Raw genomic sequence first — 23,920 nt, forward strand, 5'->3', positions numbered from 1 at the left:
CAATCAAAAGTGATGGGGGGGAGGTAAGATGGGTACTATCCCTAGTGAAAATAAGAGGCAGCAAAAAATAGTGCAGGAAGTTGCCCTGAAAAGTGAGATTTCCTTGTCTCCTCTCTCTGCTGGATGGAAATCCCAGGATGGCTTGGCAGTAGCACCCACCTCATGGTGAAATATTGTGTGCTTAATACTATAGCATCATCCTGAGCAAGGTGGGACCTTGTCTCCTCCATCATCAGTAGCTTGGTCTACAAAGGGGTTTGAACATTTCTATTTGGTACAGAACCCCTTCTTGAAATTCCATCTCTAAATGAACATCCAGATGAATGTAAAGGGCTCTGTTTGGAGGGGATGGGCAGTAAGGCAGACAGGTGGAGTGTCTTATCTTCCACTTCCTCTTCTTCTTCATCTCTCAAAGCAACTCTGTAGCATCTCAGATGCTTCCCAGGACAAAGTTTGGGAAGACTAGGCCTGGTGACCTTTCATGCCCCTCAAAGTTCTAAAATCCTGTAAGGATAATATGAATAACACCTTTCACATGTGTTACTTCATAATATAGATGGTACTTGCATGTGCATGATCTCTTTTATCTTCATCTTTTATCCTGTGATTGTCATCATCTCCCTTTTACAGATAAGGGATTTGCCTCTCAGTGGAGGTTGAATGAGTTGCCTAAAGACCTCTTGCTGCTGAAAGCCAGAGGAGGACCATGACTTGGTGGTTTTTCACTGGTGGTTTTCTATTAATCCTTCCTGTTACTCTATCAGTTTTGTAACCTTTGTTGGGCAGCCTATTGATGACACTAAAAACAAAGAAAATATGAAGCTCCCAGACTTCTATAGCTAGAGCTCCTATTCTCAGGTTCATCCAAGCTGAATTAGTTTATGTAGAATGATACAGGAAATCAACTCTGGCCCACCTCCCTTAGTGGCTCTCTCATACTCACAGGAATCCTTTTCAGTCTGAATACCATCTCCGGGCTCTACTTGACACTCTCTTCTTTTGGACCAGTTTTGCTCCATCCCCTTGCATGGTGTGTTTGCTGTGCCTCTTAGGAGAGATCATGCTCCTTTTTCTTTAATGCATTGCTTGGATTAGATCCTGCTTCTCACCAGGAGAGTGGATCTTTTACTGTCCTCCCCACCCAGCACCTCTACACTCCACTGGATTCAAATCTGAGCTCAACCCAGCACTCCTGGCTTCTGACTCGCTGTTAGTTCAGTTCAGTAACTCAGTCATGTCCGACTCTTTGTGACCACATGGACTGCAGCATGCCAGGCTTCCCTGTTGATACCCAACTACCAGAGTTTACTCAAACTCATGTCCATTGAGTCGGTGATGCCATCCAACCATCTCATCCTCTGTCATCCCCTTCTCCTCCCGCCTTCAATCTTTCATAGCATTAGGGTCTTTTCAAGTGAGTCAGTTCTTCACATCAGGTGGCCAAAGTATTGGAGTTTCAGCTTCAGCATCAGTCCTTCCAATGAATATTCAGGACTTGTTTCCTTTAGGATGGACTGGTTGGAGCTCCTTGCAGTCCAAGGGACTCTCAAGAGTCTTCTCCAACACCACAGTTCAAAAGCATCAATTCATTGGTGTTAAGCTTTCTTTACAGTCCAACTTCACATCCATGCATGGCCACTGGAAAAACCATAGCCTTGACTACACGGACCTTTGTTGACAAAGTAATGTCTCTGCTTTTTAATATGCTGTCTAGGTTGGTCATAATTTTTTCTTCCAAGGAGAAAGTGTCTTTTAATTTCATAGCTGCAGTCCCCATCTGCAGTGATTTTGGAGCCCCCCAAAATAAAGTCAGCCACTGTGTCCACTGTTTCCCCATATATTTGCCATGAAGTGATGGGACTGAATGCCATGATCTTAGTTTTCTGAATGTTGAGTTTTAAGCCAGCTTTTTCACCCTCCTTTTTCACTTTCATCAAGAGACTCTTTATTCTTCTTCACTTTCGGCCATATGTGTTGTGTCTTCTGCATATCTGAAGTTATTGATATTTGTCCTGGCAATCTTGATTCCAGCTTGTGCTTCTTCCAGCCCAGCATTTTGCATGATGTACTCTGCATAAAATTTAAATAAGCAGGGTGACAATATATAGCCTTGAGTACTCCTTTCCCAATTTGGAACCAGTCTATTGTTCCATGTCCAGTTCTAGCTGACTTGCATACAGATTTCTCAAGAGGCAGGTCAGGTATTCTAGTATTCCCATCTCTTGAAGAATTTTCCACAGTTTGTTGTGATCCACACAGTCAAAGGCTTTGGCATAGTCAATAAAGCAGATGTTTTTCTGGAACTCTCTTGCTTTTTCTGTGATCCAGCAGATTTTGGCAATTTGATCTCTGGTTCCTCTTCCTTTTCTAAATCCAGCTTGAACATCTGGAAATTCATGATTCACATACTGTTGAAGCCTGACTTGGAGAATTTTGAGCATTACCTTACTAGTGTGTGAGATGAGTGCAATTGTGTGGCAGTTTGAGCATTCTTGGCATTGCCTTTCTTTGGTATTGAAATGAAAACTGACCTTTTCCATTCCTGTGGCCACTGCTAAGTTTTCCAAATTTGCTAGTATATTGAGTTCAGCACTTTCAGTGCATCATCTTTTAGGATTTGAAATAGCTCAACTGGAATTCCATCACCTCCACTTGCTTTGTTCATAGTGATGCTTCTTAAGGCCTGCTTGACTTTGCATTCCAGGATATCTGGCTCTAGGTGAGTGATCACATCATCGTGATTATTTGGGTCGTGAAGATCTTTTTTGTACAGTTCTTCTGTGTATTCTTGCCACCTTTTCTTAATATCTTCTGCTTTTGTTAGGTCCATTCCACTTCTGTCCTTTATTATGCCCATCTTTGCATGAAATATTCCCTTGGTATCTCTAATTTTCTTGAAGATATCACTGCTGCTAAGTCACTTCAGTTGTGTCTGACTCTGTGTGACCCCATAGATGTCAGCCCACCAGGCTCTCCCATCTCTGGGATTCTCCAGGCAAGTCTTTCCTATTCTATTGTTTTCCTTTATTTGCATTGGTCACTGAGGAAGGCTTTCTTATCTCTCCTTGCTATTCTTTGGAACTCTGCATTCAAATGGGTATATCTTTCCTTTTCCCCTTTGCCTTTTACTTCTCTTCTTTTCTCAGCTATTTGTAAGGGCTCCTCTGACAACCATTTTGCCTTTTCGTATTTCTTTTTCTTGGGGATGGCCTTGATTCCTGCCTCATGACAATGTCACAAACCTCTGTCCATAGTTCTTCGGTCACTCTATCAGATCGAATCCTTTGAATCTATTTGTCACTTCCACTGTATAATTGTAAGGGATATGATTGAGGTCATACATGAATAGTCTTGTGATTTTCCCTACTTTTTTCAAGTTAAATCTGAATTTGGCAGTAAGGCGTTAATGATCTGAACCACAGTCAGCTCCCGATCTTGTTTTTGCTGACTATATAGAGCTTTTCCATATTTGGCTGCAAAGAATCATAATCAATCTGATTTTGGTATTGACCATCTGCTGATGTCCATGTGTAGAGTCTTCTCTTGTGTTGTTGGAAGAGGGTGTTTTCCTCTGACCAGTGCATTCTCTGGCATAGCTCTCCTCCAAGAGGGAGAAGGGAATGGCAAACCACTTCAGTATTCTTCCCTTGAGAACCCCATGAACAGTATGAAAAGGCAAAAAGATAGGACACTGAAAGATGAACTCTCCACGTTGATAGGTGCCTAATATGCTACTGGAGATCAGTGGAGAAATAACTCTGGAAAGAATGAAGACATGGAGCCAAAGCAAAAACAATACCCAGGTGCAGATGTGACTGGTGATGGAAGTAAAGTCCGATGCTATAAAAAGCCATATTGTATAGGAACCTGGAATATTAGGTCCATGAATCAAAGCAAATTGGAAGTGGCCAAACAGGAGATGGCAAGGGTGAACATCGACATTTTAGCAATAAGTGAACTAAAATGAACTAAAATGGGTGAATTTAACTCAAATGACCATTATATCTACTACTGAGGGCAAGAATCCCTTAGAAGAAATGGAGATGGAGTAGCCATTATAGTGAACAAGAGTTCAAAATGCAGTACTTGGATGCAATCTCAAAAATGACAGAATGATCTCTGTTCATTTCCAAGGCAAACTGTTCAACATCATAGTAACCCAAGTCTCTGCCCCAACCAGTAATGCTGAAGAAGTTGAAGTTGAACAGTTCTATGAAGTTCTACAAGACCTTCTACAACTAGCACCCCAAAAAAGATGTCCTTTTCATTATAGGGGATTGGAGTGCAAAAATAGGAAGTGAAGAAATACCTGGAGTAATAGGCAAATTGGGCCTTGGAGGACAGAATGAAGCAGGGCAAAGGTTAGTAGAGTTTTGCCAAGAGAATGCACTGGCCATAGCAAACACCCTCTTCTGACTCTCTGTAGGACTATCAAACCAATGATTGTTTCTTAGCAAAAGAATTAGGTTCAGGAACCATTAATGAAGCTAACCGTGAGCATATATGAAGAAGTTCACAATATTGAAGAGTCACAGAACACATGTGCTATTTGCCCTCAAGATCAGGTGTGGCGTGGCCTGATATGGGGTCTTTTTTGCTGGTGCTTAAGACCTCTTCTTTGGTTAAAAAATGGGGCTCAGAAAGACACATGCTATTTCATTGGTGAACCTCAGAAACCTTGGCACCTTAAGCTAAGTGAAAGAAGCCAGACCCAGAGACCCCATATTTTACAATTCCATTTGGATGTCATGTCTTAAAAACACAAAGTTATAGAGAAAGAAAGTAGATTAGTGTTTGTATGAAGCTGGAAGGGGGAATAGGGAGTCACTGTAAATGGCAGGAGGGATCTTAATTGGTACATAAAAATGTTTTAAAATTGATTTTTGGTGATGGCTGCGTCACTCAGTAAAATTACTAAAATTCATTGAATTGTACACCTGAAGTGGTGCATTCTACAAGCTGTTAAATACATCTCAATAAAAACACATCTTGATATTTTATGATATATAAATATACCATTTTTGTTGCTTAAAGAAAAAGATAGGGCTAAGACCAGATGTGGGAACTTCCATGTTTTAAATTACAATTTGATATTAAGTAAACTGAGACATCCTAGGTGTGAGTCAGATTTCAGAATTTTAGAGGTGACTGAGTCCAGCTTAGAGTATAGGCTCAGTTCTTAAAATACAATCATTATGAATTTGTGTTTTGACAAGTTCAGTGTCATCTTTCATGATATTCTATCTTGTGGACAAGACAGAAAAATGTGAACCCAGAGCAGTTAGGAGGACCCTGATTGGTTCTTGGATATCATGGTCTTCAGTGAAGGGGGACTCCCCTTCCTCCCTCTCATCCCTTATTCTTCCTCCCCCTTCTTCCCTCTCTACTTTACATTTTTAAGCAAGTAATAAACAGTGTATACAAATAAAGAACATACAGAAAAAATAAAAATTGTGCATAATGCATTATAGCCTTGTTTCAGACTTGTTCAGGTTGTTTTCTACTAATGACTTTATAAATATGCTACATTCAACAGTTTGATGCAGTTACTGACTCCTGGGGATACAGTCGCAGGCATGGCGTTTCTGGGTCAGAAGGGATGCACTCTTAGAGTAGTTTACATGTATTCATTTGTTCACAAAAATCTGCCTGTGCAGTACAGATGGAAGTGATGTGTCCAAAATGTGATCTGGCCTGTAATTTGACAACCACAGAATTGCCTGTGATTGTCAGCTTTGTGACTGGCTATGCAGGATAGGAGAGGTGGTGATACCACTTTACCCTGAGGTAATCAAGCAAGACTTGGGCCCAAGGTATGAACTGAGATTGACCCTCTGAGTCTGGTCAAGAGGCCACAGCCAAGATAGGACCATGCCTTATGAGGGATCACTGAAGCACCAAGGTATAGTTAGTTGCTGGAGAAGATATGATTCACTTCCTTTAAGGAGTTGAAAGGCTATCCTATCGAGAGAAATTAGGTTCACCTTGTGTGGTGACAAGGGCAGAATACGCAACAGAGGTTGGATGTTCCAGGAAGACAAGATTCAGTTTAATGTGAGAAAGCCCTAACAGAACAGTCTAAAAATGGATGGTAGTCCCCTTGTTTTTGTGACTCCCCCTTCCCTCTGCATCCCTGGAGATCTTCCAGCAGAGTCCTCATGTCATTTGGATGAAGAGTCATGGCATGTGTGTGAAGGGAGTTAATGATAGATATTTAATATTTCATTTGGAGACTTCTGAGAAAACTTTTATTACTACAAGGCTGTAAACTTGAAATCACAGCTCTAGTTACAGTGTGCTCAGTTGTATCCAACTCTTTGTGACCCCATGGACTATAGCTTGCCAGGCTTCTCTCTCTATTGAATTTTTTTAGGCAGGAATACTGGAGTGGGTTGGCATTTACTCCTCCAAAGGATCCTCCCAACCCAGGGATTGAACCTGTGTCTCCTGCTTCTCCCTACATTGGCAGGCAGATTCTTTACCACTGAGCCACCTGGGAAGCCCAGTCTATCTCAAAGCCAAAGGAAATATTCTGCAAACACCGTATGTTTTTTTAATGTTTCTTAGAGCAAGGAAGAAACTGTTGAACTTCTGATCACACATTTTTTACACTCAGCTCACTGGTGAATAAGAGTTTAGTTTTTTGATAGTCTTTGATAGTCAGTTCAGTTTTTGTAGTCACTGTGTGGGGAGATGGTTTTTCTCATTGTTTTTGTTCTTGTATTGTATACTCTTTACCAAACCTGGGTCTCTCAGACCTTAAGGTTCCCACATCTGGTGAAAGGTAAAGAGGTAGTTTACACATACTATTCACCTCTGAGCAGCCTTTTCATCTTAAAAAATTTCAATAATGCTTTCAACACTTTCTAGGCCAAATCGTACTTGTAGTGTTTCTGAATCTTGCCAATGTTAACAAGTTGCATTTTTCCATCAGAGATATTACAAGCATTTAAACTATTCCTTTAGCATTTTTGACATATTTTCTTCATTTCAGTATTGCTACTTTGAGAAGTTTGAAAATGACTGGGGGGGGTGGATCACAAAATTCATAAGAAATGTGCAAAAATTTGCTATCTGATTTTAATGTTTCTGAGGCACAACAGATTAAATAATAATGCAACTTTCTTGCCCCTCAGAGCTTGGTCTGGGAAATAGGGCATCACCTGGCAGCTTGGAGGATATACAGTCTCTCTAGCTCCCCCAGCACTTTGAAGCAGAATCTGCATTTTAACAAGTGGACCCTCCTGCAGCACCTGGTGAACTTTCCCAGGTGATGTGATGCTGCAGAACCTGGGTTTCAGAATCATCATCTCACCTTGGTGGTTGAGCACCTGGTTATTCACCTGGCATCATGACTGGGTTCTTTCACCTGCATGAACCCCTTTAATCCCAAGACTCACCCTCTAAAGAGGAGCTAGTCTAGAGGCTCAGATAGGTTGTCACTAGATCTGAAAAAATGTCACTGGAAGACAGTTTCTGCATCTATATTTCCTAAGCCGAAGACAGAAAAACTGAAACATAGGCTATAATGATCAGGCCTAGCCAAGGGCAAAAGCTTCTGGTAGCTCCAGCTCATAGCTTGGGCACATCCTGTGATTCTGGTGAGCCAGCACCTTGTGGAGGACAGCACAGCCACACATCCAGGTGGCAGAAACTCAGTCCCCAGCGTCTTGTCATTCATGGTCCAGCTGTGGCTGGTACAGGTCTCGGGAGGAAGTCACCTCTGACAGAGGTCAGGAAGAGCAGGTAGAGGTCCCACGTCTCAGCTGCAGGCTGGCTTCCTGGAGCCTCAATTATTAAAGAAGTTCAGGGATCTAGATGACAGGAGATGCTCAGGAGTTGCTTCACCAAAATCATCTCTGTGTGTGTAGTTTCAATATCTTTAAATGTGATCATTAAAGGACTAGATATTCATTAAAAATTAGTTCTAATCTTCCAATCTTGTAGCCTTTAGGATATAGTTTTTGTGGATTCTGAGAAGGGATATAAAATCAATAATGATAAGTGATCTTTAGTCATTATGTAATTTTCCTGCCATTTTCCTGCTTGCATCCATCTGGTCTTCTTGGATACTTAAGCATGAGTCTGTGCATTACCGTGATAGTAAACTCACAACATGAAGATGACAGGAATCTGAAATTTCCCAAAATATGAGTTGCTGTGAATCATTTTGTGAGAAAAAAATTAGAGAGGTTATAATTACATTTATTTAAAAAGTATCACTTAGCAAAATTAATTTTGATAACTAAAGCAAAATTAGTGTAACAACTAGGATTAACTGAAGCATTTTGCCAGTGTTTATTTACTGACTTAGCACTTGAAGTAAGTCTTAGATAGTATGGATCTAAAAGGAGAGAACATTCTAAAATACAACAGCTCTTCCTAATGCTGCCACAAGATTTTCCCCCATTCTTCTAAAAAGCAGGGCTCAATTTCAACTCCCCACCTACTGCTATTTGGTGGAATTTTGTTTCTTTTTGGTTACCTATCATCCTATTTTCTCTTTCTTTACCACTGACATCAGCTTATTTCATATGGATCTGTAATATACCAAATAGTATAATAGTAAATAGTTTAAAAATATTGTTTTGATTTGTTCACGGATTCTTTTAAAGAGTCTTTATGGGGAAATGAGTAATTTCTTGTGTCCTGTTCTTGCAGGAAGAATTTTGAATCGTTTCTTCAAGGACATTGGGCATATGGATGACTTGCTGCCCCTGATATTTCAAGATTTCATCCAGGTAGTGTACCAGTCCTGTCAGAGTTCTCACAGAAAGAACAGAGTGCCTGTTTTTCAAGGCCTTTTTATAGGAGCAGAGGGTGGGCCTTTCAGCTGGGTGATGTGTCCTGTTACCTTCAGCAAAGGCCATTTTTGTGAGAGAAAGGTGCAACTGTGACTGGGAGGCTGAGTTAACATGGGGAGCACCTGGGGCAGGAGTGGCTACACAGTCACCTCAAGGTTGGTCTGAAGCAACAACATGCTGCGTGAGTGGTTCTCCCACTGCCTTCCAGGTGTCTGGTGTGGATTCCCTTTACTGTGAGCATATTTCATAGCAGAAACAGTTACCTCTCATGGAAAGATAGCCTCGATGAAGTAAAGCATGTGTCGTATTACCACAGAAGCCAAGTATTTATTGCACCATTTTTTTTGATTGGGTTAGATTGATCACTTACAAAGAAAACATTAGTAATAGTAAGGTGAAAATAATACTTGATCAAGGACAATAAAGGGCAGTTATTGATGATACAAAGTGTTTAATCCAGTAATTTGATTACAGGTTTAAAGTCATCTCAGAAAATGTCTTTTTTTGTTTTTGGAAGGTTTTCTTTTCATACATTGAATGTTCTGTTTTAACATATCTTAAAAAAAAAAAGAAAAGAAAGGCAGAAATACCCATGGAAATACTTCTATCCAGCCTTTATTTTGTCTGTGAACTTGAGATTCTAAGGAATGATGCTGGGTCATCTCAGCTCTGGTTTCCTCACTCAGTATCATTGCTCTACTGGGGTGTTTTATTTGTTATTCCTGTCTGCTTTTCAGTGATTCAAGCTATGTGACTTCCTAAGTGTTTATTTTGGAAATGAAATGCATTTATCAAAAGCTTCACACAGAAATGCTGCAATGAATATCTGAATGCAAACAGCACAGCCTGTGGGCAAAGCCTTCCACTCTTTACCAATGAGAAGTAAGCTGAGACTCAGAGGCAGAGGCCTTTTAGTGCAAAGATATATCTGCTTTTTTTTTTCCTGCAAACTTATTTTATAAAGGTGTCCTGTGGGGCTTAGCTATGCTACTTATCCCCAGAAGCAGTCTTTCAGTAAAGCAGTGTCATATCTTGACAGTGATTGTTAATTACTTTGAAAAGATTTTGTGAAAGGTTCTGTTCCTTTGCTACTATAAACTAGGCCAAGTTTGGTTTTCCAAAGTTGGCTGGCCTGCTTGCTGTGTGCTTGGCATATGGTTAATTGGCCCTTATAATCAGAATCCCTCACACATTTTTGCATGACCTAGAGGGGACAGGGATAGATGCTGTCTGATTTCAGGATAAAACATTCTCAGTCATGTGAGGAGAGAAAATTTCAGTCTCACTGATCTCCAATCCCAACTCTTCCACTTGTAGTTCAATTATCTTGAAGTCTGGGACCTCCTGGTGGAGGTGTCCTAAAGGTCATTGGACATAAGAGTCTGGTGTTTGAGGGAGAGACCTGGGATGGCACCTGTGTATTCTTCACTGAGAAGGTAGTAGTTGAATCTGTGAAGATGAATAAGATTGCCCAGAGAGAGTGAGGCATGTTTAGGGACCAACCTCAGAAACTTATGGAGGCCTTGATATTTAGAGAGAAAGCTGAGAGAGGAGGCAAGCAGAGGAGACAGACAATGAACAGCAAGTAAAGAGAGGAGGAGACAGGGTGGAGACCTGATGAAGAACAGGTCTGTTCGGTGCAAATGAGAAGATGAGTCCACAGGCAGTTGTTGGTTGATTTGGAATCAGGAGGTGTCAGTGACCTGAGAAGCAGGTTTCAGATGTAAGGAGGCCAGAGCACAATGGGCTGCAAATTCAGGAAGCCTGGAGGGAGTTGAGGTGAAGACAGGTCTACTCCTGGAAGGAGTTTGAATGAAGCAGGAGAGAGGCCCATCTGGAATGTAGGGTCTGAGGAAGTGTTGCTGGCTGTTTAGGTTTGTAGTTTGAGTTGGGGGTATGTGTGAGGTGGTGGGTGGTATTCTCTCTCTCTCCTTCTCTTCAACAAATAGGGATTAAAGTTGAGGCCCTGAGGTACAAGGGTGAGTCATGGCACAAAGCCCTCTTTCAGAAGCCTCAGGAGAGGGAAAACAAAGTGAAAGTGAAAGTCGCTCAGTCATGCCTAACTCTTTGTGACCACATGGACTATACAGTCCTTGGAATTGTCTAGGCCAGAATACTGGAGTGGGTAGTCTTTCCCTTCTCCAGGGGATCTTCTCTACCAAGGAATTGAATTGGGATCTCCTGCATTGCAGGCAGATTCTTTACCAACTGAACTGTCAGTGAAGCGCAGGGGAGGGAACCATATAGAAACTCACCTCTTGCTGCCTTTGGAATCTGAATTGTGCCGGTACCTTGGAGGAAGCCCTGAAAGGCAAACTGGATGTGGGAGCTGGAGCAGTTAGGGAGTCTGGTCCAGAAAGTGGATGGAGTTTCTATGAAGTGACCTATGATCCCAGAGGAGAGGAAAATGCTTCTGTGGGTAGTGGAACAGGAGGTTTCGCCAGAAGCACACACAGTTTGGAGCAGCCTTTGCTGTCACCATTGAGAGTGGGGTCGAGAAGGGGCTTGTTCAGCTTTGTTAAAAAGGATATAGTTAATGTCAAGTGGGTTGGAACTCATCCCTGATGATTCTGATAAACTTTGGCATATTTTATAAACCTTGGAAAATACTTGATTATTTTCATTTTTATTACATCTAAAGGGTTTACTACATATACTTTTTCTTATCTAATTTCTTCTCATTGTTTTAAATGAAATCTTAGTAATTTGTTTAATATTTTGAAGTAGTGATGGCAGGTGTGAAAACCCTGGATTATGACTAGTGCGTCCACACTTCAAGACAGTCCATCCCCTCAAGTGATGTCATTCAGAGACCACATCCCAAATAGGTGTGATCACGAGTTTGTACACCATTTTGTACACTGACTGTTATAACTACAGATATCTTGCCTGTTCAGTCACATTATAGTTATTGAAAAATGGGAGTTGTTCACAATTCCAAAGGAAGAAGAGGGGCAGCATTAAAAAAAAATCAATTTGTATAGTGTGATTGGTGGTTCAGATGATAAAGAATCCACCTGCAATTCAGGAGACCTAGATTCAATCCCTGGGTTGGGGAAGATCCTCTGGAGGAGGATGGCAACCCACTCCAGTATTCTTGACTGGAGAATCCCCATGGACAGAGGAGCCTAGTGGGCTATAGTCCATGGGGTTGAAAAGAGTCAGACATGACTGAGTGACTAAGCTCAGCACCTGATAATCATTTACAATGTCAACAGCTTTAAACTGTCATGGAGAGGGGAGGCCTTCAGTCTCCCTTTTGAAGCTTGAGTCCTAGATCATCCTCTTACCATCTCTGACGCACAAAACCACACTTCCTCTCTTTAAAACAGGAAAAATAATACCAACTTCATAAGGTTTATTGGGAAGACAAGATGAAGTTGTTTTAATGAAATTCTTAGCACAAAAACTAAGTACATGTTGAGCACTAAATCAGTTCACTTCAGTTCAGTCACTTACTTGTGTCTGACTCTTTGCAGCCCCATGGACTGCTGCATGCCAGGCTGCCCTGTCCATCACCAGCTCCTGGAGCTTGCTCAAACTCATGTCCATCAAGTCAGTGATGCCATTCAACCATCTCATCCTCTGTCATTCCTTTCTCCTGCCTTCAGTCTTTCCCAGCACAGGGTCTTTTCCAATGAGTCAGTTCTTCGCATCAGGTGGCCAAAGTACTGGAGTTTCAGCTTCAACATCAGTCCTTCCAGGAATATTCAGGACTGATTTCTTTAGGATTGACTGGTTTGATCTCTGCAGTCCAAGGGACTCTCAAGGGTCTTCTCCAACACCACAGTTCAAAAGCATCAATTCTTCAGTGCTCAGCTTTCTTTATAGTCCAACTCTCACATCCACACATGACTACTAGAAAAACCATAGCCTTGACTAGGCGGACCTTTGTTGGCAATGTAATGTCTCTGGTTTTTAATATGCTATCTAGGTTGGTCATAACTTTTCTTCCAAGGAGTAAACGTTTTTTAATTTCATGGCTGCAGTCACCATCTGCGGTGATTTTGGTGACCAAGAAAATAGTCTGTCACTGTTACCATTGTTTCCCCATCTATTTGCCATGAAGTGATGGGATCAGCTGCATGATCTTAGTTTTCTCAATGTTGAGTTTTAAGCCAATTTTTTCACTCTCCTCTTTCACTTTCATCGAAAGGTGCTTTAGTTCTTCTTTCCTTTCAGCCATAAGTCAAGGCTGTATATTGTCACCCTGCTTATTTCAATTATATGGAGAGTAAGTACATCATGCAGAATGCCAGGTTGGATGAAGCACAAGCTGGAATCAAGATTGCTGGGAGAAATATCAATAACCTCAGTTATGCAGATGAACACTAAATAATGTATTGTTATTTGAAAACACCAAATGTATTTTTAAGTAGTAGAAATAGTCTGCTAAAGGCATGATGTTGAATTAAAATTATTGTGACAGACAACTTTCAGGCTTGTAAATATTACCTCATGAGTTTGCATCACATAGTTTCTAGGCTTTGTAATCCGTAAAGATTTAAATGGACACATTCCCATGTAGACTCACAGAATTAAAATCAACTCTTCTCAAAATAGACCATTGAGCACAAAATATTTCAAGTTAGTGTAATTTTCACACAGTTTGCCCAAAGTGCCAGATTACATTGGGAAAGACTAGAGATCTCTTCAAATAATTAGAGATGCCAAGGAGACATTTCATGTAAAGATGGGCATAATAAAGTACAGAATGGCAAGGGCCTAACAGAAGCAGAAGGTATTAAGAAGAGGTGGCAAGAATACATACACAGGAGAACTTTACGAAAGAGGTCTTAAAGGCCCAGACAACCACGATATTGTGTTTACTCACCTAGGGGCAAACATCCAAGAGTGTGAAGTCAAGTTGGCCTTAGAAAGCATTACTGCAAGCAAGGCTAGTGAAGGTGATGGAATTCCTGTTAAGATATTTCAAGCCCTAAGTGGTGATGCTGCGAAAGTTCTGCACTCAATATGCTAGCAAACTTGGAAAACTCAGCAGTGGCCACAGGACTGGAAAAGGTCACCTTACATTCCAATCCCAAAGAAGGACAATGCCAAAGAATGTTCAAATTACTATACAACTGCACTCATTTCACATGCCAGCAAGGCAAGACTCAAAATCCTTCAAGCCAGACTTCAGCAGTATGTGAACTGAGAACTTTCAGATGTGCAAGCTAGATTTAGAAAAGGCAGAGGAACCAGAGATTAAATTGCCAGTATCCATTGGATCATAGAAAAACCTAGGGAATTACAGAAAAACATCTACTTCTTTTTTATTGACTATGATAAAGCCTTTGACCATGTGGATCACAACCACCTGTGGCAAATTCTTGAAGAGATGGGAATACAAACCACCTTACCTGCCTTCTGAGAAATCTGTATGGAGGTCAAGAAACAACAGAATCAGACATGAAACAACAGACTGGTTCAAAACTGGGAAAGGAGTATGTCAAGGCTGTATATTGTCACCCTGCCCTTTTAGCTTATATGCAGAATGCATCATATGAAATGCTGGGCTGGATGAAGCACAAGCTGGAATCCAGGTTGCCAGGAGAAATATCAACAACCTCAGTTATGCAGATGATATCACTCTAATGGCAGAAAGCAAAGAGGAACTAAAGAGCCTCTTGATGAAGTTGAAAGAAGAGAATGTAAAATTTGGCTTAAATTCAAATTTCAAAAAACTAAGATCATGGTATCTGGTCCCATCACTTTGTCGGGGAATTTGTAATTTCCTCAGTTCTGTCTTGTCACAACAAAAATTTGAAGCGACGGACAGATCGGTGTTACAGCCCTCGGACAGACCAGTGTTACATCTCAGTGTTATAGTTCAGTTTTATTTAGAAAGTAAAGGAAAATACATCCTTGAGACATGAGGGCATGCCGACCCAAAAGACTTGAAGAGAAGAGAGGCCCCTGGCCCAATTGTGGCTTGTCTTTTTATGTTTTTCTCCTCCCCCTAGGCCCGTCCTATGTAAATTGGGCTATCCAGGAGTGCTGTTTGTTTTACCTGATGTCCTCACTCCAGTCCTCAGACCTTCCTTTGTTCTATTTTTGTGGGCTTTTCCCTTCCTTATTTTTAGCCACTGCCATTCTGGACTCCTTTTTCCTATTCTAACTACCTAACATTCCACCCTCAAGAGATGGGAGCCCCAATTCTTTGGGAATAGAGACATCGAAGTCTTTTTGGCTACTTCCTGCTGAACTGGGATGGCAAGGGGTATTGGGTCTCCCCCTCTTGTAGTATCAAGCCTCAGAGTCCTTATAGCAGTGTCCATCTAAGTGTGAGTGATATTTTCCATGGTTGGCTGTAGTTTTATATATCCTTGTTGGACTGGCACTGCATGTTGTAGCTTGTTGACCTGATGGCAAAGCTGTAGCTTCTGTGGTCTCAAAATTGGAGACTACTGTATGTCCAGCTCTTCCTTTTCCATCCAAAAGAAAGTTGCTTCCATCAGTGTACCAGATTTCCTCAGGATTGGTCAGAGGATCTTCTGACAATCCCTTTTGGGGTTTTGTCCAGTGGTCCAAGGTTTCTAGGCAAGAGTGAAAGGGGAGAGAGCCCTTGGGGATAGGCAGAAGGGTGGCTGGGTTAAGAACCTCGCAAGGGGATATAGTGAGACCTGGATTTTCCATCAGCACTACTTGATGTCTGAGGGTTCTTTGATCAGACATCCATAAATGGCCTCTCCCATTTAGGAGTTGTTTCACTTGGTGGCTGGTAAAGTAGTTAGTTTGCCCCCAAAGGAGAGTTTAAAAGCATCTTCTATCAGGATTGCAATACCTGCAAGATTTCAAAGGCAGGGAGGCCAGCCTTGGGGAGTTGGGGGAGCCTCTTGGATAAGTAAGCTACAGGCTGGGGCTCAGATCCCAACTTTTGAGTTAACACTCTCAAGGCTAATCCTTCTTTTTCATGGACATAAAGTTGGAATGCTTTTTCTGGGTCTGGCAACCTTAAGGCAGGTACTTGAGTTAAGGCTCTTTTTAGTGTGACCTCTGCCTTTTTTTAGGAGTTCCCCACATGAGTGGGACTAAATCATCCTATCCCTTCAAATTTTCATTATAAGGGCTGGGCAATTAGACCATAGTTAGGTATCCAGATTCTACAATACCCAGTTAGCCCTAGGGAAGCTCGCAATTGTTTTTGAGTCCTGGGGGAGGGCAACTGGAGGATTCCTTGTACTCAGTCAGAGGATAGCCTCCTAGACCAGTGTGTAAGCTCCCAGGTTAGTGACCTTTGTCTTAACCATCTGTAGACTTGAAATCCCCTCTCTGCCAAAAGGTTTAGAACCTGAATTTAGTAGGTCATCTATGTATTGTAATATTTTCCTATTAGGTCCCAGGTCCAGATCTTGGAGATCCTGGCTAAAAGCCTGCCCAAACAGGTGAGAGCTATCTCTGAACCCCTGTGGTAATACTGTCCAAGTCATCTGTTGGTGTTTTGCTCCTGCAGCCTTCCACTTGAAGGCAAAAAGATACTGGGATTGTTTAGCCAGTGGTATGCAAAGGAATGCATCTTTGAGATCCAAGACTGTAAACCACTTGGCACTGGGTGGGATTTCTCCCAAGATTACATAGGGATTGAGTACTGTGGGATGGAGGGGGATTATAGCTTCATTTATGATCTGGAGATCTTGAACCATTCTCCAGGTTCCAGCCTTTCTCTTTACAGGGAGGATCGGGGTGTTAAACGGTGAATTGGTGGGGACCAATAGCCCTCAGCTAAGGAATTGATTTATTAGAAGCTGTAGTCCACTATGAACAAAGCTAATGGACGTGATGGAATTCCAGTTGAGCTATTTCAAATCCTGAAAGATGATGCTGTGAAAGTACTTCACTCAATATGCCAGCAAATATGGAAAGCTCAGCAATGGGCACAGGACTGGGAAAGGTCAGTTTTCATTCCAATCACAAAGAAAGGCAATGCCAAAGAATGCTCAAACTACTGCACAATTGCACTCATCTCAAAAGCTAGCAAAGTAAGGGTCAAAATTCTCCAAGCCAGGCTTCAGCAAAACATGAACCATGAACTTCCAGATGTTCAAGCTGGTTTTGGAAAAGGCAGGGGAACCAGAGATCAGATTGCCAACATCCGATGGATTATCAAAAAAGCAAGAGAGTTCCAGAAAAACATCTCTTTCTGCTTTATGGACTAAGCCAAAGCCTTTGACTGTGTGGATCAAAATAAACTGGAAAACTCTGAAAGAGATGGAAATACCAGACCACCTGACCTGCCTCTTCAGAAACCTGTATGCAGGTCAGGAAGCAACAGTTAGAACTGGACATGGAACAACACACTGGTTCCAAATAGGAAAAGGAGTATGTCAAGGCTGTATATTGTCACTCTGCTTATTTAACCTATATGCAGAGTACATCATGAGAAACACTGGGCTGGAGGAAGCAAAAGCTGGAATCAAGATTACTGGGAGAAATATCAATAACCTCAGATATGTAAATGACACCACCCTTATGGCAGAAAGTGTAGAAGAACTAAAGAGCCTCTTGATGAAAGTGAAAGAGGAGAGTGAAAAAGTTGGCTTAAAGCTCAACATCCAGAAAACTAAGATCATGGCATCCGCTCCCATCACTTCATGGCAGATAGATGGGAAAACAGTGGAAACAGTGGCTGACTTTATTTTTCTGGGCTGCAAAATCACTGTGGATGGTGATTGCAGCCATGAAATTAAAAGATGTTTACTCCTTGGAAAGTTATGACCAACCTAGACAGCATGTTGAAAAGCAGAGACACTACTTTGTCAACAAAGATCTGTCTAGTCAAGGCTATGGTTTTTCCAGTAGTCATGTATGGATGTGAGAGTTGGACTGCAAAGAAAGCTGAGCGCCAATGAATTGATACTTATGAACTGTGGTGTTGGAGAAGACTCTTGAGAGTCCCTTGGACTGCAAGGAGATCCAACCAGTCCATCCCAAAGGAGATCAGTCCTGTGTGTTCACTGGAGGGACTGATGTTGAAGCTGCAACTCCAATTCTTTGGCCACCTGATGTGAAGTGCTGACTTATTGGAAAAGACCCTGATGCTGGAAAAGATTGAGGGCAAGAGGAGAAGGGGACGACAGAGGATGAGATGGTTGAATGGTGTTACCAACTCAATGGACATGGGTTTGGGTGGACTCTGGGAGTTGGTGATGGACAGGGAAGCCTGAAGTGCTGTGGTTCATGGGGTTGCAAAGAGTCAGACACAACTGAGTGACTGAACTGAACTGAAATGAGTCCTTCCTGAGCTTCTCTTCTGAAGAAATATTGTTTCCAGTTAGGAAACCCAGTGGGATCTCAGAGTACAATGATGATAGGTTCAACTTGGTGGGCTTGTCCAGGAGTCCTCTGGTCCCACACCTGGGGGTTAATTTTGTTCTCCCTTAGTTTTTGGTCCCTCTCTATTGGAGAGTGTGTAATGGGTTCCTCAGTAGTAACCAGAAGCTGTAGGGCTCTCGGGGCTGAAGATCTTCCCATCACAATGGTGGTCCCCAGTTTAGTTAGTATATCTTTCTCAATACATGAGTAGGACACTCGGAGCACCAGAAACTGGTGAGAAAATACATGTCCATCCCAACAACAAAGAAGTGTTCAGTTGAATCTTTTGTAATTGTTTTTCCTGTAGTACACAGAATGGTACAAGTTTAGAAGAAGGCTCTGGAGCAGGAGGTCAGGACAGAGTAGGTAGCCCATGTGTCAACCAAGAAATTCTCAGAGCTACCTGCCACATCTGGTTTCACCCTTGGCTCCAGCCCTTTGATGGTCATCTGTGACAGGCAGGCTGCTGCATTGGGCCACTTCAGTCCTGTTGAACCATTGTGAGGAAAGGCTTGGGGCTTGACCTTGAGGCTCTTGGGTCCTGAGGGCAGAGTGCCACCCAATGTCCCAATTGATGGCATTTGTAGCAAGCCTTTTTAGGAGACTTGTCATGGTTTGGACACTCTTTGGCCCAATGCCTTGCCTGTCTACAGATGAGGTTTTTGCCTTATGCCCTATCCTTTAAAGACTCGGGGTTTGCCATAGGGCTTCCCTGGAGGACGGCCACCATCTGGGCATGCCTTGCCTATTTCCTTTTCTCACTTTCCTGGGCCTTGAACTCCCTCTCCTGTCCTCTGTTATAAAAGGTATTGGTGGTTGTCTGGACCACCATCTGAAGAAGCAACAGGGTCCTGCTGCTGTAGCTGTTGTAACTTTATCCTGATGTCTGATGCACATAGGGACAGGAATTTGTCCTTTAAAATCACCTGTCCCTCATAAGAGTCTAAGTCCAGATTAGTAAACTTTTAGAGGGCCTCTTTTAGCCTTTCCAGAAAGGCAATGGTGTTTTCATTGGGCTCCTGAATTATTGCTGAGTCTGGGCACAGTCCCACAAGTAATAGACTTCCTTCTATTTCCATGGGTGGACTTCCTTATGGATGAGTCTTTCTGAAGCTTATCTTATCCAGTACTGTTTCAACCTGAGAGCCAGGCATCCCTGGGTCAGGGTGAAGATTCCCAGGTAAGCTGAGGCATGACAGCCTCCTGGAGATCAAATCCCCAGGCAGGTCGAGGCAGGTCAGCCTCCCAAGATTTGGGTCCCTGGGCAGGTCAAGGCATGTCGACTTCCTGGGACCCCTGGACCAGCAGATCCTTGAGCAGGCTGAGGCATGACAACCTTTCGAGGACCAGATCCCTAGGCAGGTCAAGGCAGGTTGACCTCCTGGGACCCCCCAGGACTGGCAGATCCCTAAGCAGATTGAGGCATGACAACCTCCTGGGATCTGGATCCCTAGGCAGGTTGAGGCAGGTCAACCTCCTGGGATGGAATTGGGCATCCCCCAAGGTCTCCAGAGTGACCAGTGCTGGGTAGGATTAAGGGGTTGTAATTTTAACTTATTGCCAGTTTGTTCACCACAGGTGGGAATAGATATCATAATGTAAAGCAACCCAAGCCTGTGCCCTGAGCTTTGGCACCTGGAGAAACAGCCATAAGGCTTATCCTCTTATTGTTCTGAGAGAATGTAAGTCACTGATTTCCTCCCCTAGTCCTCAATAAGAGCAGTTTAGGGTGTTTCCAATGGTAAACATTTCATTTTCATAGACCCACTTTAGGTAATAGCAGAAGTAATGACAAAGGAGTGGATTATCTGGTCCTGTTAGGGGTATTAACAGTAGTTTCATAATAGGTTGGGTTGAGTGATGTTGCCTACAAGGGGGCAGGGTCCTGGTTGTAGGAGTTAGTAAGTGCCTTAAGAACAAACTGATAAGAGGAAACAGACCAGATGTTCCATAAAAGTGGAGTGGAGATTTGATCCAGAGGTATGTTTCTAACGTTAGGAGTAGTGTGGTAAGAGTTTGGGCCCAAACAGCTTGCAGGGCTAACTCCCAAAGTGGCAAACATTATCCCTGGAAGCCCACTTGCCTTTGAAGGGATGCCACCAACAGATGGACTTCTAGCAGGCACTGTGTGTGTGTGTCACCCGCCCTATCAGGTTTACTGACAGATGTTGATGTTGCACATGTTGTAGGAAACATGGAAGACGAAGGCCTGAATATCTAGAGGGATTGGCTATTATACTGGATTTCCCTCCCAAGGGTCAGCTATTTTCTGGTTGTCCCTCCAGAAGATTGTAGAGGCAACATTGTGGGTCTGGATGGGGTGCAGGAAAAGAGCATGAAACAGGAGGGAAGTGGGGCAGGGCACAACTTTTGAAAGAATGACAAAGCACAAGGGTAAAACATAAACCAATTAAAATCAAATGGGTCCAAGATGACAAGCCAAATTCAACTAAAGCTTGATCCCCAATCTGTAAGCTAAATGACACACCCAGAGGTGGCAGAACAGTTCCAAGTCACTGTCAAAAGACAGAGGAGTGGGTGGTTCACCAATGGTTGGGATGATCCTCTCACTCATTAGTGTATGAATTCACCCAGCTTGCAAAACCTAGCCACACTGCACCACTTTCCCTCTGTGATGGCCCACACCCTGTGGAGTATGCTTCTCCTGAATCCAAGCAAATCCACCTCTTACCTATCTCTGTGTCTCTAACAGAATTTTTGCAATGAGACATCAGAACCTGAGCTTCATTAGGTCCTGAAGCCAGGCACCATGGGTTTTTGCCAGACTCAAGTCCCAAGAGAGAGGAGTTGAAGGACAATAGGAAAAAGCAGTGGGAAAAACATGCTGAGGAATCCCATTCATAACCTGGTGGAAAATCTGCTAAATATCTAACCACTGCTCATAGTTTTCATTGGCCTTATCGTTAGGGCAAAGAAGATTAAGGACAGAAGGACAGAAGAACCCCCACTGGCTTGGGTAACAGCTAGGGGGCCCAGCAGATAGTGGAGCCTTTGGGACACACTGAGGAGTAGCCCCTGCCTGAGTCCCTCAGTTGCACCCACTGCCGCTCACGTGTTCGTGGAGGATTAGAGGATTAGAGGATTAGAAGCGAGAGATTGTAAAGGAATTAAGATTTTGTTAGGCATATGTCATTCCAGCCATAGGAGCGAGGACCTCCTCCCTTATCTGGAGGTCTGAGACTGGGCTGCATGAGTTTTCTGCTGAATTTGTTTTTCATTGTCCTGGTTTCCAGCACACTGGGCTTTTGTCACTTCCCCTGCACTGGGTTTTCTTCATGTTCAGCTTCCACCGTGGGAGATTTTGCTGAGTTGGGCTCCTGCTGTTGTTGGCCTCCTTCTTGTGGGGGCCAAGCTGAGGTGGTTTCAGCCAGGTTAAATCCGAGTCATGGCACCATAGGTGTTGGGGAGTTTGTAATTTCCTCAGTTCTGTCTCATCACAACAAAAATTTGAGGCGACGAACAGACCAGCGTTACACTCTCAGATGGACCAGTGTTAAAGCCCTTGGACAGACCAGTGTTACAGCTCAGTGCTATAGCTCAGTTTTATTTAGAAAGTAAAGGAAAATACATCCTCGAGTCATGAGGGCATGCTGACCCAAAAGACTCGAAGAGAAGAGAGGCCCCCCGCCCAATTTTGGCTCCTCTTTTTATTTGTTTCTTCTCCTACCCCTGGGCCAGCCCTATGTAAATTGGGCTATCCAGGAGTGCTGTTTGTTTTACCTGAGGTCCTCACTCCAGTCCTTGGACCTTCCTTTATTCTATTTTTGTGGGCTCTTCCCTTCCTTATCTTTGAGCCACCGCCATTCTGGACTCCTTTTTCTTATTCTAACTACCTAACAACTTCATGGTAAACAGATTGGGTAAAAGGGGATATAGTGACAGATTTTATTTTCCTGGGCAGCAAAATCACTTGTGGCCCCTCACCCAGCCCCTCACCCACAACATGCATTTTGAGATAACATTGGCACAAGGTGTTTTCCTGGGCCATAAAGTGATTTACTGAATCTTGAAAAAAGGCAGGTTTCCAAGCAAAGACATACTCTCATTAACAAAGCATAAGAGAACGTTTGGATGAGTAAAACATACTGGTTTTTCAAGTCTGTTCTGAGTCTTAGGCAGAACTGACCTGAAGACAGAGTCTAGGGTAAAAACATAGTTCATTATCATAGCTTGAGAAAAACATTTCCATAAAAGCAATGCATTGGTTAGCTCAAGGTTTGAGAAAAGTTAAGTTCAGGTGGAACCAGGTGTCGTCGTGGCAACACAGAATTTTAAAAGACATCTTTTAATTTCGTATAGAGAAGGAAAAAAATCTGACGCTTGTAGTTTGTTTCCTCCTAACCATAAGAGAGAGACAAAAAAATGTCTGATACTTGCAGTGTATTTCCTCCATTTGGAGACCCCTAGCCTTCCTGCTGGTTATCCTGTCATGTTTACCTTTAATTTCTCTTATGGTATGCTTATGAATCCTAAGAAATCTTTCTGTATCTTTAGAAGTATGAAGATATTTTCCTATTGTTCTAGCTTTTTTAGAAACTGATGCATTTTGCGTTAAGTTTTGTATACTCAAATGTAGTTAGTTGCCTAGTTATTCTAGCCAAGTTTGTTAGAGACTTTTTTTTTCCATTTATTTTTATTAGTTGGAGGCTAATTACTTTACAATATTGTAGTGGTTTTTGCCATACATTGACATGAATCAGCCATGGATTTACATGTGTTCCCCATGCTGAACCCCCCTCCCACCTCCCTCCCCATCGCATCCCTCTGGGTCATCCCAGGGCACCAGCCCCAAGCACTTGTCTCATGCATCCAACCTGGGCTGGTGATCTGTTTCACATTTGATAATATACATGTTTCGATGCTGTTCTCTCAGATCATCCCACCCTCGCCTTCTCCCATAGAGTCCAAAAGTCTGTTTTATACAACTGTGTCTCTTTTTCTATCTTGCATAAGGGTTATTGTTACCATCTTTCTAAATTCCATATATATGCATTAGTATACTGTATTGGTGTTTATCTTTCTGGCTTACTTCACTCTATATAATGGGCTCCAGTTTCATCCATCTCATTAGAACTGATTCAAATGAATTCTTTTTAATGGCTGAGTATTCCGTTGTGTATATGTAAAATAGCTTCCTTATCCATTCATCTGCTGATGAGCATCTAGGTTGCTTCCATGTCCTGGCTATTATAAACAGTGCTGTGATGAACATTGGGGTACATGTGTCTCCTTTAGTTCTGGTTTATTTATTTAGATGCCAGTGTGGTTTGTCAATAAAGCAGAAGTAATGTTTTTCTGGAATTCTCTTGCTTTTTCTATGATCCAACTGATGTTGGGAATTTGATCTCTGGTTCCTCTGCCTTTTTGAACTCCAGCTTGAAATCTGGAAGTTCTCAGTTCACATACTGTTGAAGCCTAGCTTGGAGAAGTTTGAGCATTACTTTGCTAGTGTGTGAGATGAGTGCAATTGTGCAGGATTGGAATAACTGACCTTTCCCAGTCCTGTGGCCACTGCTGAGTTTTCCAAATTTGCTGGCATATTGAGTACAGCACTTTCACAGCATCATCTTTTAGGACTTGAAGTAGCTCAGCTGGAATTCCATCACCTTCACTAGCTTTGTCCCTAGTGATGCTTCCTACGGCCCACTTGATTTCACATTCCAGGATGTCTGACTCTAGGTGAGTGATCACACCATCCTGGTTATCTGGGTTACCTGCCTCCTGAGAAATGTACATGCAGGTCTAGAAGAAACAGGTAGAACCGAACATGGAAAAACAGA

At 42.5% G+C, this 23,920-nt stretch overlaps 1 protein-coding gene across 1 annotated transcript in view; it reads left to right on the forward strand.

Moving 5' to 3' along the window:
* The window catches only part of LOC110127204 (ATP-binding cassette sub-family C member 4-like), a 209,737-nt gene that overhangs the window by 88,403 nt on the left and 97,414 nt on the right, over positions 1–23,920 (forward strand). Inside the window, 1 exon segment of the mRNA XM_020877316.2 lies at positions 8,662–8,741. Coding sequence (XP_020732975.2) covers positions 8,662–8,741 — 80 coding nt within the window.

Source organism: Odocoileus virginianus, chromosome 8, assembly GCF_023699985.2.
Source record: "Odocoileus virginianus isolate 20LAN1187 ecotype Illinois chromosome 8, Ovbor_1.2, whole genome shotgun sequence".
In the NCBI taxonomy this organism is placed as follows: domain Eukaryota; kingdom Metazoa; phylum Chordata; class Mammalia; order Artiodactyla; family Cervidae; genus Odocoileus; species Odocoileus virginianus.